We start from the raw sequence: 20,654 nt of genomic DNA, 5'->3' as shown, positions 1-20,654 counted from the left end.
TGTTAGGCAAAGGCTGGGTACTCACTCACTGACAATTTAGAGACAAAAATGAACCTATCAAGCACGTTTTTGAACTGTGGGAAGAAACCTGCGCATGAAGAACATGCAAACTCCACATAGAAAGGATCCAGCTGGGAATTAAACAAGATCCTTCTTTTAGTGAGGCAAAAAAACAACCACTACTAAGCCCTTCTTGCTTTTTATTGTATCTTATAATCATTTTTCATCTTTTTTGTGTTTAAGTCATTGATTGTTTTTACTCAATGTAATTTCTCCCCAAAAAATGTGAATATTTTCTTGTTTTTATCAAAGTAGAAGAGAGGAAATGTTTTTGTAGACCACCTGGAATGAATGATCAGTTAAGAATTCAACTCAGAGTTGTTGATGTGTTTACGCTGGATCTCATCTGGTTCATCACAGCCCTGAGAGTTTGCCGTCATCAGATCCAGTTTGGGGTGTTTGAGCTCGTCGCTGCTTCTGCCTCACAATCAACGAGATCCTCTGATCTCTCTTCCAGGTGGGACGGCGAACACGGCTGATAAAGATCTCCTCATTTAGCTCCAAAGATCAGCAATCGGGACATCATCCCTCCGGCGCTCACCCCTCCCTCCATCTCCACACAAATTTATCAGCATGAGACAATACGCTGAGCGAGTGAAAGGTTTGGCTGTGGAGAAGGACTTATCCAGCAAGATAACGGGAGACGATTTCGCTTGTGAATGTCCTCCCAGATGACACCAAGAATTGCTCGCCGCGAGACGTTGTAATCTCTCCATCATTTCGCCGTCTCTCCCGCCTCACTGCACCCTCCTGTCGCTCTGTTTGGTCCAGCTTGTAATCATCCCCTCAGGACAGCTTTGCCCTCTTGCCAACTTCACGTCTCCTCCTCAGATTAAGTCTTTTTCTGTGACAAATTCTTTTTTTATCTCTTTGAGAAAAGTTTGAGAAATCGATTGAAAATAAAAACTTTTCTTCTAATTCTACACTTTATGTGCAAGAAAAAAAGGAAAAGAAAATATGGATTTTACAACATCAAAAAACCCCTCTTATGAGAAAGTTCAAAAACAGAAATGAAAGAGAAAATTAAACCACATGGAAAAAATATCAAGACTCTTTTTTTATAATTAGACCAAGAAGATTTTACGGAATTTCTAGAGACCAGAAATATGTTTTAAGAAGTACACACAAGTTGCAAAAACTGTGTGATTTACAGGCAAAAAGATTTAGTTTTTACTTTTCTGTAGAAAAACGTCCCATTTAAGCTTTTTTTATGGTGAAGTCCAAATCACACCAACAAATCACTCAACACATGTTAATGATAGCGACAAATATATTTAGTAATCAAAGCAAAATCAAAGCAAAATTCCCAAAAAACAAAATGTAAAAAACAAAAATAAATGAATACACAAAAATGAAACATTTATGAATCAAAGTGAGTGTGAAAATGGGGCTGCACTGAGGCACTATGGTCAGAACTATATCCTCACGTCCAGACCAGACTGGACCGGACCGGTTCAGTACTTTGAGCGTTTCCATTGTAAAACGAACCCATTAGGCCGGACTGATTCGTACCATTGTTGGTCGTAGGTTCATAGAAAAATGGAACGGACCACTTAGGGCGGAGCTACCATCATCACACGATGAAATCCATCGATTGGCCTGAAGGTATTACGACAACAGCAAGCGTCCAACGAGAGCTTTTCCCAACTCAACATCCAAGCCAAAAGTTTTATCTGATGGTCCAACACTCAATGGAAACGCTCTCTTGAATTGTCCGGATCATTCTAAACCAGCCAGGAGCGGACCGATCCGGTCCGGACCTGTCAGTGGAAACAAGGCTTAAGAAGATCCCCGTTCAAATCCCACCTGGGACCCCAGCAGCTCCAAAAACTGCCAGGATAGGCTCCAGCAACCCCCCTTCCCTCAAAAGTGATTATTCAGGCTAAGAAAACGGATAGATGTTAAAAAACAAAGCAAAAAAGAAAACAGAAAAGATAGGTACTATACAAGACATCCCTGACTGGATGATTGAGTTTTTTCAAATGTGTTTTCAATGTCTTCATATGAATAAAATTTTTATGATTAGAATGTCCAGTGTGTGCCAACTAACTAACGTCATCGTCCAATCAGTGATGTTCTGTTTCATTTTGTTTTCTAGAATTAACTTTTGATTTCCTAAAAAGGATGGATGATGACATCTGTCCATCATTTGGACCAAAAATTCATTCGACATGAAGCGATTCTGGATATGCTTAATAAAAACTCAAATGTCAAAGTTCATCATCTAATCAGCCTATAGTCCCATAGCACTGATGAGTTTAGAGCATTTAATTCTGGAAATTACTAAAATTTAGTACATAAATTAATTTACTAAATTAGAAATATTAAAATAAATTATTGCTCTCTGAAAAAAATAATTTTACTATTTGTTTTGCTTTATTATCGTCATGATCTTTAATATGCTTATGCATTGAGGGATTCATTGATGTTATTTACACTTCAGGGCCACCGTACTTTAGATTTTTAGATGTAATCTTAACATCATGGATGGCTTCAAACCAAAAGGACCCTCGCTCACCTGTCTGTCATTTCCTGCCCGTTCCAGCAGAGGGAGTGGTTTGCCGACGTGGGCTCTCGGCTGCACAACGCCTCCCCTAGACCGCTGTAGAAGGTGCTGAAGCCTTTCAAGCTGGTCATGAACTCCCTGAACGACAAAGAAAACAACTTTTGTGTGACGATAAGCAGAAAAAAAGAGAGAATTCAGCATCATATCAGCCAAAGAAAGATGATTAGATCCCCCTTTGAGGAGGGAAGATTAAAAGAGGCTGGAATAAATTGTGTTTCTGTTCCTAATTGACAATAATCCAGCCATTGTGCTGCCAGTAGCACGCCAGCCAGTAGCCCTGCTGGGAAATTATGACTTTGCTCATTAGGCCCCAAGAGGAGAAAGAAGGAAGCAGGCGGGGATCAGTGCACACTGTCAGGGGCAATATTCTGCTCCTGCAGTTCCCTGGAGATGAAGCCGGTCCGCACTGCTGATTTCTCACCTGCGGAGGCCCGCCAAAGTCTCGTCAGAGTCCGAGGGCTGAGCGCCGCGGGCTGCGGTGGCGGCGGGGGGCTGATGAAGAGGAGGAGGAGGAGGGTCGATGGAGCGCGCGGCCCTTTGAGGAGCGTGTCCGCAGATCCCGCTCACCTGCAGAGAGGATGGGAGGGAGCTCAATTACCTAAGAACATAGACTTAAATCCCCCCCAAAAAGTAAAAATACACCCCCTCATCTGTTTAGGTGTTTGGATAAATGAAAGCTGGGGGGGATTTGCATAACAAACAAGTCATTGTTTCCTGTGCCAGCTTTGTTCAACCAGAACACTCCAGAAGCGTCAAAGTGAGGCCTGTTCTGGTAAAAATGCCACAACGTCTCTGCGCGGGACAGCAGAACAATCCCAAATGAGGAGTCCCGCTCTGCCTCTCAGAGATAATGTACCTGGCACATCCTTTCCAGGTGCTATAAAAATGCAAATGGATGTTAATGTTTAGCTTGAGCTTTAACGATTTGGCGGCGCTCTAATTTCCCCGGGGGAAAGCTGGCCGAGGCTAAAAATCTGTCATGTAATGGTAACGGCTAATTGTGGCCGGGCCCTGTTTAAGTGAAAAGCCTGGCATGACTGAGTGCGGATGGGACCCGATGGAGCGGCACCGGACGTCTTCATTGGAGGCAACAACACACACTCGTGCCTTTACTCCACCCGAAAACAAATCAATCCTTCCATTCATCCATCACTTGAGTGAAATGCACTTGAGCCCATTATTGCGGCGCTCCTGCATCACATATGCAGCAAGGACACAAACGCTGACACACACAAATGCTGATCGGATGTAAAATAGAATCATCAAGGTTAATCAATATGGCTTCTTCATGCAGGGATGGATGCAGAACCGGCTCCATGCACACGACAGGGCCACACTTTTACCCCGCAGAGCCTAAAGATCAGTCGGCCGGTGTTAAAACTAAGTTTTCTTCCTAAACCCTTTAACTCCGGAGATGTTGGTGACCCCTGAATGACAAAACTCTTCGTTTATACGATCAACATGAATCATCAGCTTTTCAAATCCATTTTGCACCAATTTTCAATACATTATTTAAGTAAAGCACGTGTCAAACTCGAGGCCCGGGGGCCGGATCCGGCCCCCTGGATAACTATATCTATGAATTATTATTAAATTCTATAAATATACATTTTTGGTGTTTTTAAAGTCCCACTCTGATAATGTTTTGATCTATTGCAAAGTGTTACCAGTGGTCTTTTAATTATGATTATGCTTTTTCTAGCCAAACTCACAATAAGTGTTATTTTCTAGGACATGGTAAAATGAGTTTTTGTTTAAGAAATTTACCTCTGAATTTTAAGCATGACCATTGAGTGAGTCTGCCCTCATTTCCTATCATCCATCTGTTTACACTCTCTCCCGCTATCCCCTCACAACCCAAACCTAACAATACCAGTGCAACAAAAACGACGAGCAATATCAGATAATCCATCCGTGCAGTTCTGAGCTATGGGTCCCAGTTTGAATGTGGACAACCAAGACATGCATAGATCTATTTGTCTGCAAGTGGCTTCCACATCACAACAAGATTTTTTTCAGGTTGAGGAGTGTTTATAGGAATGTTTGACCATTCTTCCAAAAGTGCATTGATAAGGTCACACACTGATGTTGGTGGAGAAGGCCTGGCTCTCAGTCTCCGCTCAAATTCATCCCAAATGTGTTCTATGGGTTTCAGGTCAGGACTCTGTGCAGGCGGGTCCAGTTCATCCACACCAGACTCTGTCCTCCATGTCTTTATGGACCTTTAGTTTTGTGCACTGATTTACAGTCATGCTGGAAGAGGAAGGGGTTGATCCATAATGTTCCTACATGGTTGGGAGCAAAATGTTCTGGTATCCTGAAGCAGTCAAAGTTCCTTTCACTTGAACCAACTCCAGAAAAACAAGCCCACACCATCATTCCTCCTCCACCAATGCAGTCTATAATGAACCGTTGTCCTGGAAGCTCCACACCAGACTGGTCCATCAGATTTCCAGATGGAAAAGTGAGATTCATCTCTCCAGAGAAGGCGTCTCCACAGCTCTAGAGTCCAGTGGCGGCGTGCTTTTCACCATTCGACTCTTTGCATTTGACTTATGTGTCTTGGATGCAGCTGCTCGGCCATAGAAACCTATTCCATGAAGGTCTCTACGTACTATACTGGGGCTAATCTGAAGGTCACATGAAGTAGTCAGAAAAGAGCCTATTTGTGATGCTGAAAATATGCTGGTCGGGTCACAGATTCCATACTCCATCCATTCTAATGCATCCACTTGTAGGCGACTAAATCCATGTATGTCTTTATTTTTCTAAACTAAGCTGGCATCTGGCTCAAAACTGTACAGCCAGATAACTCCAATTGTGCCTGCCATTTTGGTTGCACTGGTAATGTTAGGTTGGGGGGGTTGACTGCTCTGTATATAGGAAGTACCGCTGGCCCCAAGAAGCCAAAATGCCATAGACTTCTATTGAGAAGTGCACGCTCTTGTCAATACTAATTTCATTTATTTATTTGTGGTACTTGCTGGTCCCTGAATCGAATGTTTGACTGACACATTCCTTCGAGCTGCTTTCAGTGGACTTCAAACCACTTCACACCTGATTAACGATAGTAATTGCCATAGAAACAATGACTCAGACAGACTCAGACCAATTACTGTTAACTGACTCCAACATGGCGACATCCATGTAGCAAAAAAATTGCTTAATTTTGCAGATCCTGGAAGTAAATGGTTGAATATTTACAGTAGTTGAAATAACGTTAAGACTGGAGCTTAAATATTAAACCACAATGTATTTTGTCAACTTGACCTGTCAACTTTCCCTACCAGGGATGTTGAGACTAAGCCTTAGTACCCAAAAAGCCATAAATAGCCTGAAACCTGATAAAAACTTGACCTCAGACACTGTTTGAGTCTATAAAGTGGTGAAGTCCAGCTGTTTTTGTGACTCTTCTCTCTCACAAAGGCTCTCTTCAGTTCTCCGCCTGAGCCACCACATTCTCGATTCACCTCTTCCTCCCGTTATACTTTGGTCTCCATGCGCCTGAAGCGAGTGTCAGAGCTCCCGCAGGCTATGACGAATGTGATCGGAGCTGCTTCCGTGTTTTTGTTTGCGCATTCCCGGGAAGCCGTGGGGAAGCTGCGGCACCGGGGATGAACGTGACTCCAGCCCCACCGATTGTTCCTGGATTTTTTTGGGGACGGGGCTCATTAGCGGGTTATTGGCTTCACCCAGGGCTGGGCGAACATCAGTAAGAGGAGCGAGTGCAGATAAAGCCTGCAGCAGTGAGGGCTTGAAAGCAGCTACGCGGTTTTATCTGCTGCGAGCAGCCTGCCTCGCCGAGAGAGAGGGAACTGCTGAAGGCCAGAAACATGCAGGCTTCATTTGATACCTCCATGCATGAAGGTAAACCTCAGACAAATCAATGGAAATGCATACGGTCCCAGCACAGATGGAACATTTGACATGAATCTTGATAAGGAAGATTTCTCTTTAATAAGGGAACGCTTTCAGGCAGAAATATGATACTATCTCACATAGGTTGCTTCAAACAGCTGTGCCAACATTTTGGAAATGTTAGGTGTTTGAGTCGGCCTATTTTGTCTTTTGTCTCATTGTTCTCTTTAGATTACCTCAACTATCCCTTAAAAAACTGAGAAATTCCATTTTACAGAAGAACAATGATAGATCTTGGTCTGGATGGGACATGATAACTTCTACATAAAGATTTTTTCTCAGTTTGAATCACAATAAGAAAGTTTTGAAGTTTGATACACCAAAGGTTCTCTGGTTTCACAAGTACAACTAAGGATATATAACCCGCCGTGGTAACAAATCGATTGGAGAAAGTCTCGTAGAGAAGTCAACTTAAGACTATTGGGTTTAAAATCAGATTGGATTGCAAAAATAATAGAAAATAAATAAAAATCATACATATATTTATACAGGGAGATATCAAACTTAGGATAGTTTTTCATAAAACTAATTAGAAAACATTCATGCAGTCACTCACAATAGTAAATAATTCAATTATTCCAATTAATCATATTAGCTCATTTGCATACAGTACACAACACAATAAAACCATTAAATATTATGTTTCTCAAACTGACTTTTAATTGCTTAAAATGGAGTGGGAGGAAGTAAACTTATATAATCCCACTATGCTTCACTTTATTTATTCCGTTCTTAACTTATTTATTCTTTACCAACACATTTCAGGTCTTTAAAAAATCCACAACTATCCAAAAATCACATGACAAAGAGGAAGTATTTAAGGCATTTTTCAGAAACCATTACAGCATATACTAATCAAGTATCAAAAATGTTTTGTCATTAGAAAAAATATCTTCTAAAAAATGGGAAAATTGAAGAAATTATTCTTGGAAGTTACAAAATAATCAGGAATTTAAAAAGTGGAATGCCTTTTGCTTTTATTTAAACTACACCATTGTCTTCAATAATTGATTTATTTATAATTTTTATTTTTTATTATTGCGTTTATGTAGTCTGAATCGGTGTCTTTTAGTCGTGAACCAAGTATCAGATACAGGAAAAAAGTCTGAAGTTTTGAGTCTTTTTTGCCCCAAAACCATCAAAAGTAGAATTTATTTCACACACTGGTTTCTGAGACTTTGCATGTTCTCATGGAAAAACCCTATTTGACCTGAATAAACAATCATTTTTTAGTTGTTTCCGAGCCTTCAAGGTTCATTTTATCTGAAACTCTACAAGGACAATTTACTGGACTTTGACAAAGTTGTGTGTTGAAAATGTGGATGCCATAATTAGACTGTTAGCTAGATAAGATTATTTATTAAATCAAATCAAGGTTTAGTAAAACAAAAAAGGGGGTCAAATTTATGCAGCAGTTCAAGTTTAAAATCTAAATAAAAAACACATCAGAATTTGTGTTTTTCTGGTCTTTTAAGCCGTACGAAGGTTAGAATTTGGTCTTCGTTAAGTATAACCAGGTCAGTTCAAGGCTCTGTCCCCAAAAGTGATAAGAACAACAAATATGTCATCAAAGGCTTAACGCTTGTACAAATGCTTAAACGTTGAAGAGCAAAATCTGTGTGAAAAACTGTAAAACATGTTTCACACTGAGATTCTTGGGAGGAGAGTGATAAAAAGTTGCTTTCACTCCATACAGATCAAACCTCCCGGAAAATCCCTGATGCTTCAACAGTTTCCCATTTAGGGGAAATATTCCCCTAAAACAAGCTTTGATCAAGAAAGGAAAACCAGCGGATCATATGGGTTATTTGATGATTCTACGTTGATGGACATCCTCAACTTCTTCATAACACCACGTCTTCTAAGAGGACACCTTTTGATCTTCTCTTGATTCTCAGTTTTCCTCTTTTTTTCTTCCTTTGGATACTCTCTCAGTTTTACTTTAATGGATTGAAGTTTGAATCTCCATGTTTCTGCTGCTTCACTTGGAAGTGTATCATGATTTCAACTCCTTAACACGGAGATATCACTGGCGGTACACACGCTCTTTAACCCTTTGAGTGTTCAAGCGATGAATCGATGGATTCATATCGGGCTTCCCGCCGTTATGCAATGCCTTAGGGGAGGGGTCGCAACCTGCGGCTCCAGATCAACATCCGGTTCTTCCCCTTCACTCACTTTGGCTTTCTGGTTACAGAAAAATAAAAAGCTTATAGTTTATAAAAGTAATTTCAAAGAACAGTTTAAAAGAGTAAAATAACTTTTGCAAGTCTCCAAAGCACAGTAGCCATAGTGGTTCGATAATCGAGAACTAAACATTTTAACAAATTCCAGTGTTTTAAGTGTGCGTCATGGTTCAAAAAATACAATTAATTTCATTTTAGATAGTTAGATTTATGAATTTCTGGTTAAGAAGCATCAGAAATGTTTAGAAATATATGTTTTTCATTGCTGACATTAAAGTACCCACATTTGCTCCATTAAAATGATCCTATGTGACACAGGAAGTCTTTTATTTTGAAAGGCAGTCTTGTGAACCTGTGTTAAAAACTATAAACTGTCGTATTTGGGGAAAAAAAATAATTTTCTCTTAAATTTTTCTTTTATTTATGCCAAAAGAATAATAGTTTAGCTTAAATATTTGTCTTAAAAATTACAATAACATAAATACAAAGTCTTATTTTTTTTAAGTATGAGTGAGAAATCGACCCAAATGGCTCTTTAAAAGTGTTATTTATGTACTAGCCCCACAAAGTCGTGCATGATGGGATTATTGTTCAGTTTATATGCAATTTATTAGTGATTTGTGCATAAATTAGGTAACTTTAACACGATATTTGCTGCATATATGTGGTATAAAAGTCATATATTGTTGATACATGTGTGAAAAACCTGTTAGACATACGTGGAACGTCATGCAAAGCCCCATAGATTTATGAAATAATAGTATATAAGCTATGTAAAATACATATATACTGCATAATTCTTTACCGATCAAAAATTTTGAAAGCTCAACCCAAATTCACTTGGAGACCAGTCATCCGAGACCCTCGACAGACATCTTTCCTGTGACGGTATTGGAAAATGATCCCAGCTTGTAAACTGAACCCATCGTGTTCTAAGAACTCCACTATTGAGCTGCTCTTTTTTTTTTTAACTTCCGACTAAAAGATTCAAGGTAATGGATTGTTTTTTACTTAAAAAACCCCGAGACACAAAGAATCGATATGAAAAAAAAAACACATCTCTCAATTCATTGATTCAATTAGTTACCTGTTTTCTCTTAACTTCCCATCAATCAAGTTGAGATCTTTACTCTAACCAGATCACCGCTACTCAACGTCTCTTTAGTAATTCTGTTTAAAGTCCCTGTTCTGGATGAGCTCACTTAACTCACAGTGAGGCACAGAAGAAAGGCATTCTGTGGCTTTAAAACAAGCCCAAACCATGACACTCCCGCCCCCATGCAACATGATAAATGTTAATAGCTGCTTGATTTGATTTGTTTCTCCAAGATTACGGTTTTAAATTATTATGAGGCAATTATTTTATGCACCAAAGACATTCTTTCAGCAGTTCCATTCATCTCAGAGACATGAATTCCAGTAAACCTCTCCGACGAGAACTGTCTGGACTAACTGAAGAGTTTTAGGATTTTTCTTTGATCTAATTTAGCTTTCAAGCTACTCCCTGCAAAACCAACGACAAGATGATTTTCTCTTATAAATGCTCATGTCTTAGCATTGTGGCAACTCACACAAATTATCCAGACAAGCAAAATGTTTAAGCTAATTTAGAAGCTAAATTAGAGGAACATATTTAAAGCTTATCCTCTTATGGCAGCACTATGACTAATACTCGTCTTATCACACTCTTAGTGTCTTTGCTAATATATTTTGGGGGGATGAGTGCAGTGTGACAGTGTAATATATTATGTCCACACTTCCACCTAATTTAATGGTGTTTATTTTTTGCTCTTCTTTATTTTCTCTGTTTCTGCTTCTTGCAGGCCACATTTTCTGTTGCTACTTGACAGAATGTTCACTTACCGAGTCAAGATGTTCTTGCTATGTTGACATCACACATCTGGTGTGCATCCATGCACCCATCTACCCAACCTGACTCTGGTTCTTCTTTTGAGGTTTTACAACTTGAGTACCATCAAACAAATATTCATATTTATTCGGTTTTTACTGCAGCAAATGGGTGACGTCATTTTTTGTAGAGAGAATGTGTCTGAATTGGATTAAAATCCTGGGCACTAGATTGTTCAGCGCTACAGTCTTACAGGAGTTGGGGAGTTTGGGGTATTTCGGACATTTCCCTGTTGTAGAAGCTCAACAAGACTGTATAATGTTAGGAGGAAAAAATCTAAAGCGTATTAAATATACACTTTGAAAAAAAAAGTTCAAAGTTAGCTGAACTACTTTTCCTGCATAGCCTCGAGAAGCTTTCATTGAACCCTGGAGCTCCATGACTAAAACTTGCTGAGGCACAATTAAAATATGAGTCAATGAAGTGAAAAAGTTTGATATCAAATGCATTAAAAACTGTTTAAAATAATGTGAGAGCTTGACAGTATTTTACATCAAATCTGCACTACATTTATAAAAGTGTTTAACCCCAGAGAACTAATAAGGTAGAATTTGGCTGCAGTTTTCATATATTTATCTGCTTTTTCTAGTATTTCATTTATTTTACTTTTGGCTGTTGTTCATAGCTGCGACACAAAATGGATAAAAATAAAATTAACTTTAAAAATCCAGAGTAAACTTTAAAGATTGATGTGTGAATGCAAAATAACAATGAAAAATTTCATATATATACATATTTTAAAATATAGGCCTAAATGATTGTTGTGAAAAAAGACTAAGGTACTTATATTTAATCAGCTAAGTAACTGTCAAAATAAAACACTGATGTTAGTGAAATAATACAAAGATAAATGTGATGCACTTTTCAGAAACAAAGAAAATGAAATGTCTGTTTTGTGGTTAGAACTTTTTCTGGATGTATCAGAGTATTATAATCATCAGATGCATAACATTTTTTTTTTAAATATATTTAATTACGTTATCAAAAGATGCAAGTAGTTTGGATTCATCATAATTTCATCATAATCATGATCCCCGTTTGCTTCTTCTTACATAATTAAACTATATATTTATAAAAATACTTTTTCTATTAGCTTGAATCTCACTAACTCTAAAGATTTGTTGCAGCATTTTAAATTCACTTAATATCCTTACGGTTGTGGCTCTTTTTCAGCCAAGTATAGATGCTTTGTCTATCATGTTTCAGTTATTATAAAATAAATAAATAAAAGAGTATTGATTTTTGTGGTCATGTTGCTTCGAAAGCAAAGGTCCAAACGCGATTTGATCCGCCTGAGTTGTTTTACTACACTAAGACAGCTAATGAACGTGCGCTTTCTCTAAAAATCTCACAGCCATTTGCTTTTTGGATATTTGATATTCCATTTATCCGATATCTGTGCCATAAGTCTCAAACAGGCAGTGTTTTCAGCCCGGAGGGTCACAGGGTGATGAATGTCTCCTCTCCTGTCATGCCTTCGCTTTGAGCTCACTTTTACATTCACCTCATCTATTTTATTCTTCCTTTTCTTTGTCACTCTTCTCCCTTTTTCCCCTCCTCAGAAACTGGTAAAAATAGAACTTCATAAATCATGCATCTTCTCTCACAGCAGCAAGCAAGACAAAAGGAAAGGGAAAGAAATAAATGTGATGAAAGAGTGGGAGAGGGATGTTAAGGATGAGAAACGGAGGTGCATGACATCAAACTCCAGGAGAGGAATGGAAAGTTGACAGGGGAATAGATTGGAGCAGCAGGGCTCTTGGCTGCCCTCGCCATCTCTTTCAGCATTGGATGATTCACTCCAGAGCTTGATTGGATGGAGGAAATGAATGTGAACGTGGCGAGCGAGCGAGGAGTGGTCATCGTGCCAGCAGAGGAACATGCTTCAAGTCCTCAGAGAGGCGAGGAGATGTCTCTCTCTCACACCTCAAGGACTCTTTTACTCCAAGAGTCAATCCATCTGCCACCTTAAGTGGAACAGGTCTTGTTCCCACTGGAGAGGAGGTCAAAAGAAAGACGGCAGCTACTGGGAAAACACCAGGAATTACTAGGAACAACAAAACAAGATCAGGCCCAGCAAAGATTTATCCTCCAGTTAGATACACATTAGCATAACTAGATGCTGCTAAAGGTCTCCTCCTCCAAACACACACATCTGAAAACTACAGCTGATTTAGTGCAATTCATTTCCCAACTCCACATATTTGTTAATATTTATGTGCAGCATTGTCAGTTTGTGGACCACTGCTGATCGATCATTAACTTAAAAACCTTTACACATTAAAATAGTGTTTTGGTGGCATCTCATGATGAAGGACATAAAGAAAGTTTGGTAACACTGAATATAGTTAATGCATTTGTTAAGTCTGTAAGCAGTTTATTAATGTGGCCTTTGTAGACAATGTTATCACTTTAGATTTTAATGTATAATATATGTCTTACTAACACCTTATATACACATTAATAATGTTTGTTAATGTCTATTTCTTTATTTAAACCATTGTGAATCAGGAGCAGTTTATAAAAGCCTCTACCAGTGACGCAGGTGCTACATTTGTGGGCGACAAGCTCTCTGCTCCATTCCGATGCATCCACTTACAAATAGATCCACGTACGTCTTTGTTTTCCCCGTCTGAGCTGGATTTTTTTCCTCAAACTATATGGCTAGATAGCTCCGACAACAGCAGTAATGTTAGTTTGGCATTGTGAGGGGCTGTTAGCTAGTGTAAACAAATGGCTGATGGGAAGTCAGAGCAGGCTTACTCAACTCAGAGGTGAGTTTCTGATGAATTCTACAGAAACTACGTCCTAGAATACGGCATCTTGAGTTGGTTCTGGGAAATCTTGGACTGTAATAACCCGACAAGGCCATAAGGGGGCAGCTTGCATCAGGAAGCTTTTAACATTCTATCAGATGAAATTTGTAAGTATGTCTGCTGTGCTGCTTTTTTTTAAGTAACATCATGATTGTTTTTAGGTCTTTTTTAAAGGATTTTTATGCCAAGTTGCAGCGGAATCAGTTCATTATTGTTTGCTCAAAAAATACGGCTGTGAAGATTTTATGTGACTTTTTTAGTAGAAATCTGACAAAATTATCAAAATAAATCGAAATCCACTTTTTGAAAAACTGTTTTTCAAAGTATGTTGGATTGATTTGAAATAGTCCTTCTAAAACTTCATACAGAATCTTCCATAACTATCCGTATATTTTCCATAAGTTGCTTAAAATCCTTTAAAACAACAAACAAACAAAAAAGAAATATAAGATGTTCTTCCTAACATTTCTTTGTTTTTCTATTTTACTTGGAGTCATTGAATTAGGCTTCAAAAATGTATTTGAATCATAATTTATTTATTATTAATATCAGTCCTCATCAATTAGAAATGAAGATCACACAGTGTAAGGATTAATAATACCTTTAAAATTGATCCACCTACAAACCACTGAGTGCATGTGATGGAGGATGTAGAACCTTAATACAGAACAACAGAGACGGCTCACGAGCAATAATCATAAATAATTGGGTCTGCATGCGTAATTGTGCTTACAACAACGTGCTCACACAAATGCAGGAACACATTCTATATACCGCCCAGCATCAGATATTTATTTAATCTTAATTACATTGAAATTTTTTAAGTGCACCACCATGAACCAATAAATACTCTTCCCTTCTTTGCATTTGAACTCACTGAACTCATCTTAAATAGCCATCAGAATGAAAGCAAGTGCAAAAAAAAAAAATCTGATTTATTGGGTCAGTCTGGAGTAAAACGATGTGAAAACATGAAAAGAACCCGTCTCATTAAAACAGAGGATAGTGGTAGCTATACAAAGCGGATGATTATCCTGTATTTCCATAGTTTGGTGTTGTAAAAACAAACAGCTGCAGGGCAGGTGCACACCGTACAGGTGACACATGCTGAGGGTCGATGTATTTGATGTGAAACTAAGATGGAACTTTAAAGCAAAACTCTGTTTGAAGATGCAAGTCATGGTTTTACTGTGTCCAATTAGACTCCAGCTAAAAATGAATAATGGTTCTGACTAAAGAGATCAAACAGCCTAAAAGGCACTTGAAAAAACAGGTTCTTCCAACAGCTACATAGTTATTTATAAAACCACAAAGGAACTTAAAAAAAGGATCATCTGTCATGTTTTATCTGCATTCATATTTGTGTTAAATCAAAATTCACATTAAAGCCAATCCTTTAGGCTCCTCCCACACAAAAGAAGTTTCAGGTGATGCTCCGCCCACAATAAAGTCAGGTCTTGGTTAACGTGTTTAATGAACTTTAAATCTCATATCAGCCAGAGACTGGGTTTCACACCCGAGTCACACTTACATGCAGAGAATTAACTTGACACTCGTGTAGAGAGACTTGAGACTAGAGGCTGTGATGTTTTCAGGAATTCCATAGGATTCCCGTGGGATGGAAGTCATCTCTGACATTATTTAAGGACAACAAAAACAAAAAAATATATAGGTGGAGTAATTTTGTAGTTTTTTGATAATATGCTTACAATGTAACTCAATAAAAACTACATTTCCCAGAAGCCATTAGTGTCCTCATCACAATGCAGAACTCATATTGATGGCTGGCATGGAGAAAATGACATATTACAACACATGGCCACTCAGATAACAGAACAAAATGACATCCAGCGAAGAATAAGGATGAAAGACAGTTCAGTTAAGGTTAGAGAGCTTGTAGGGAAGTCAGATATAATCAAAAATTCATGAGAGTAAAATAATACTAAAGTAGAAAAATAACACAGACAAAAATATAAGGGAGCAGGATCATTTTGTACAAAAGTGGGAATCATATTACCAGGAGAGGGATTAATCCACTCCTGTGTCATTCTCTACCTGAAACTTACTTGAGGAAAGAGACAATGGAACAATGATCCATTAAAAATAAATAATGCTCCAGTAAAAATAAACTTTATTTACAAAGTTTTGGCATGAAGAATGTAGAAACACCAATGACAGTTTTTGTGTCCATATCATTGACAGTATATGAGAGCTGGAGTGAGTGACCCCTTCCTCCTTGTGTTTCAAACCGGAAGTACTCACTGGCTCCAAGAAGCCAAATTCCCGTAAACCTAAAAATAAAAATAAATAACTTTTACTCAGTCAATTTGTCAGAATATCCATTCTTGATCTGCTAGCTTTTTTTAAACCTATTCTTGCTAATCCTAATTATTTTTGTTAGCATTTTCACTTTATTGAAAATTAATAAAGTTATAAATGGACCAATCAGAATCCTCAATATAAGTATGAGATTGACAGATTCTCTCGTGCCTGCTTTCAAGAGGAGGGGGTGTGGCCTTCCAGTAAGCTCACTCCTGATTGGTGAGAGTGGTTTCCATGACTTAGACCGACATGGACCAATCACTGCTTACTGACGACACTTGGTTCCAACATGGCGACATCCGTTTTGCCAAAAAATGGCAACTGAAATGACTTGTTTGAACTAAACAATTTTTAATGGGTGACATCAAACTAACTCAGTCCAGTTCTCATATACTGTCAATGGTCCACACAAACTGTTTAACGGTAGTTTAATGACAGTTTGGGACAATTAATTTTCATTATGTGTTTTAAAACTTGAGACTGTACTTAAACTTGCAGCTAAAGACTTGAGAATTGACTTGCAAAAAAGTGAATTGTAATAATCTATAATGAGAAGTGATGAAAGAAACATTAATGCACAGAAACAAAGACCGATGTGGAAATTTATGAAATTCTTTCATTTTGAATCCTTTAGGTGAAACTGTTAGGAGAAGAACAATAGTCGCAAGGTCAGACCCAAACAGAAAGAAATGTAGTTAAAGTAAAACCGAGAAATACAGCCTCTTCAGAAGCTTTCACCAAGATTTAAATCTTTTTTTCTTGGTTAGACCTTTTGCCGTATATTCATAATTTAAAATAATAATGAGCAAATTCTTTCTTTACAATTTTCTGTATTGTATATTCAGACTGCAAACGAGAAAGAACTCTTTTGTGTTTGTGAGCATGCATAGATTAAAAATTATCTACAAAAAAATGCAAGAAAATAAAACATACAGAGCTCAACAGCAAACAGGAATCAGAGGACACAAAGTGAAAAAATATGAAAAGACGCGCTAAAGTACAAAGGAAAGGTGGCATGGGAGAGGGACACACGCAAGGTGACAAACAAAGGAAGTCATACAACCTGCGCTATATATACACACATATATATATATATATATACACACACAAGGTGACGAGACACGGTGGATTCACAACAGAACAATCAATCACAGGAGCAGCCACAGAAGGAAAAGCAGATATCCCATAAGGCTGAAATCCTTCAAAATAGAGCATGAAACCAGGACTGAATGAACCCAAACGACTGCAAGACAAAGCAAATGTAATCCAAAAACAAAGTGACAAGTCCTGAAAGGTTGGTATAATTTTACTTTAAAAATTTAATTCAACTTGCAGTTTGTGTTAAAAGAAAAACTGTGTTTAGCGTAAAAGCGAGAAAGATGCCAGTGGATGAAGATGGATAAGAAGCTTTTTCTTGTTATTAATAAAAACTGTCATATGTTAGACTTACAAGACATTAAATAAGCACTTTACTTTGTCTCTTTTACATGAGTTTCTATAAAACTCTTATTGTTTTGCCTTAAACATCTTCAATCAGAATAAAGGACTCTGTTTTCAAAAGCTACGTTCACACCGGACTCAACAAGGTTCAATCAATATTTGTGATTTCATGCTTCCGCAGTCAAAACTCTTGTATTAAGGAATAGCTACTCTCAATTTTACCAATGTTTTTTGGCACTATGTACAAAACACGGTGCCATTGAACGGGCTTTGCAAGTTAAACCAGCTCAGTGGACTTGTGGAGGAGTGTCCATCCAGAGACTAGAAGGTCGTGAGTTCAAATCGTTCAAATCCAGGCCAAATCATACCAAAGACTCTGGAAACGGGACCCTCCCTGCTTCATACTGCTTCAACATTTCATGCCAAGCCTCTTCCGGCTGTAGTTGGTGGACATGCGCTAGTCAAGTGTAGAAAAAGAAGAAGTAGCCCCTCCCTACTTTTTCAGTGTGAACACCATGAACTAAATGCACGTTCAAGAACCTGCATTTAAAATGTTCTTGAACACATCACACCTTCCCGTGTGTTCATAGTTTAAGACTTGGACAAACTGAGTTCTTGTGACCCATAGGGCTGCATTTGGCCATTTCAAGCAAGTTTTACAAGTTTTTGGTTGGTAAAAATGACACCAAAAACAAACATAAAAAAAAAAATCCAAAAAGGTACAAATTCTAACAGGAGGGGAGCTTGTTAGTGGTTGGAGCTCGCCTCCATTTGAGCAGATTCATCTTAAATATAAAGTTTATGGATAAAGAAAATAGCCACCCATCTTGGATATTAAAGTAACTACAAAAAAGTTTAATTTCCTGACAGATTTTTGGTATTTTTGTTCTGAAATTTACTGAACCAGCCCCCTAGTGGTCACTTGGTGAACTGACTTCTCTAACGTGTTTTTAAACCAGCCTCAAACTGGAAGTGAATGCCGGCTTGACCTCTGTTTTGAGCTTTAATAACTATATGAACTTAAATTCCTACAAAAAAATACAGAATAATAAATGTGAGAACTTGTTTCCTCCTATAAAAATATAAAACTTCAGTTGTAAACTGTATATTTGACTATTTTGATGGATCTACTTTTCTTTTCATAAGCTTACACTGAGAGTACCTAATATATTTATCAGCATGTAACAAAATACTCTGAAAATGTTCCATCCTGGATAACTCGCGGCCTCTTCTGAGACCACTTACAGGAGAAATAAATTAGAAAATTGAAAGGAGAAGGTGTAATTCAAGCCAAAAGTTGGGAGGCGAGTTGCAGAAGTAGCACTGAGAAGCAACAAAATCGATGATTAATCCCTCCGTTTGCTCAGACGATGTGTGCTACATTTCCGCAGGGAAAGAGATCAGGTGTTGTCTAATTTTGGTTGATCTCTCATGACTCAGTGAGGCAAAAATGATCCTTTAGAGAAATGCCTTCAGTGACGGCGCTGTGGAGGAGTGTCTCTGAAAGATTACATTCAAACACGCTCGCGACCTTTCCGTTGAGCGAAACAATGCGCCGTCGCAGCAGCTTTAATCCGTGTACTGGAACCAGACGGAGGCAGAAACACAATGTAGAGGGCCGTCTTGGCGGCAGATAGTTCCACACACGGCCTGTTTATTTCTAAATAAGGATCCGTAACATGCTTCTGCAGAGATGGAGAGAGCTCTTTCCTTCCCTTTGCCAAGTCTGCAACCCAGAGGCAGCCACTCCCTCCTGCAGAAGAGTAAGCGAGGTCAACCTGTGTCTAAATAAATGATGGCTTCTGAGTGGAAACCTGGTCACCGCGGGGATTCAGGGTGTGAGAGTGAAAAGTTCAGCAGATCTACAGGAGCAGGGGCACATCCAGATTTGTAGCTCCGGCAGAGAAAAAAAACACCTTCATATTTCATGAGCACTTTTCTCCGACTTCACATGTGGGCCAGGAGCAAACCTGACGGTTTTATTGCAGCACACATAACGGGTCACCGCTGCTGAGGAGCTGGAGAGCAGCTTTAACAAGAGACGGCGGGACATTGGGGGGGGGTTGGATGGTCCAATAGTACTCGCCATTTTAATATTAGGTTGGGGATATGAGGAGCTGTAATGTAGCGGGAGAGAGTTTAAACAGAGTTTGCTCTACACCAGAGGTGTCAAACTCAATCGCACAGGGGGCCAAAATCCTACACACACCTTGGTTCGCGGGCCGAACAGGAAAAACATTTATTGAACACTCTAAAACTTTTATTTTAAAACTTTAAAACCATAACTTTTTAACATATTAAGAACTATATATATTATTACCTGCGATTACTCACTTTAATGCTAGTGTGAATGCTGTAAGCTGAATGTACTTACTGAAGATGCTAGTGGTAATAGCTTAAGATGCTGAATTTGACAGCTAAAAATGCTGAAGCTGATAGCCAGCTAAAATAGGCTGTTAGCTAAATGCCAAATTAGCCTAAAAAGTGAAAAAAAACATAGGTTTGCCAAAACAGCTAAGACAATAGCTAAACTTTAAAATAGGCTAAAAAAGTCAAAAGAAAGTCTAAATTAGCCAAAACAGCTAAAGTGTAAATATTAGCCTAACTCCAAAACAGCCAAAAAAAATGTAAAAAAAAAAAACTAAATTAGCCAAAACAGTTAGCATGTAGCTGAACAGTTACCTACACTCCAAAATAGCCTAAGAAAAAAAATCTTAGTAAATACCAAAATAGTCCACAAAGTTGCCAAGTTTTAAAACTTCTAAACCGTAACTTTTAGATATAATAAAAAGGCAGGAATATTATTACAGAATAAATCAACTTAAATCTTAAATAACTTTCAGTCTTCAATATAACAACTACAGCAAAGAACACTCCAAGGTTTCCGAAATTCTTCCAGTTAAATGTAATAAAAGGGCGACAGAACCTAAAGTATTAAGACTTACCATCAAAAAGAAAAACTTTGTTCTTGCAATTTTTAATTTTCAGAATTGTACAACAAAGATTGAGTATTCTCATAATTTTAAGACTACTCTTGTCAAATATTGACCTTCTGATCCTTTTCTCACATTCTTTTAATTTTGACTATTTCCTTGTAATTTTTTTCTTCATTCTTTTAAAATCTTGACTTTTTTTTTACATAATATTACAACTTTATTCCCAGAAAATATGGATTTTTTTTACCCTAATAAGTATACAACTTCGTTCTCAAATAATTTCTTGTTTCACGGTGGCCCTAATACTCTAAATACAGACAATTTAAACTTAATTTTAGTGTTGGGGCTTGATGAGAGCAGGAGTGGAGATGAAAAAATGTAAAAAAAAAAATAGAACAGAGCTACATGAGAGGAATAGCAAGTCATGATTCAGCTTTCATGTAGAAAAAAACTAAAACAAAGATATAGCTAAAAGCTCCGTTGAAGTTTAATGATCCTACC

At 38.0% G+C, this 20,654-nt stretch overlaps 1 protein-coding gene across 3 annotated transcripts in view; it reads right to left on the bottom strand.

Moving 5' to 3' along the window:
* gpc3 (glypican 3) overlaps nucleotides 1–20,654 on the bottom strand; it is a 140,307-nt gene that overhangs the window by 43,758 nt on the left and 75,895 nt on the right. For all 3 annotated transcript variants that reach the window (XM_036213834.1, XM_024283844.2, XM_024283845.2), the window contains 2 exons: nucleotides 3,048–3,193; nucleotides 2,579–2,704 (listed from right to left, as the gene is read on the bottom strand). In XM_036213834.1, the coding sequence (XP_036069727.1) occupies nucleotides 2,579–2,704; nucleotides 3,048–3,193 (272 nt within the window). The remainder of the gene's footprint in view (nucleotides 1–2,578; nucleotides 2,705–3,047; nucleotides 3,194–20,654) is intronic.

Source organism: Oryzias melastigma, linkage group LG10, assembly GCF_002922805.2.
Source record: "Oryzias melastigma strain HK-1 linkage group LG10, ASM292280v2, whole genome shotgun sequence".
In the NCBI taxonomy this organism is placed as follows: domain Eukaryota; kingdom Metazoa; phylum Chordata; class Actinopteri; order Beloniformes; family Adrianichthyidae; genus Oryzias; species Oryzias melastigma.
The sequence above is the reverse complement of the archived record's forward strand: the minus strand, read 5'-3'. Positions and strand labels throughout refer to the sequence as shown.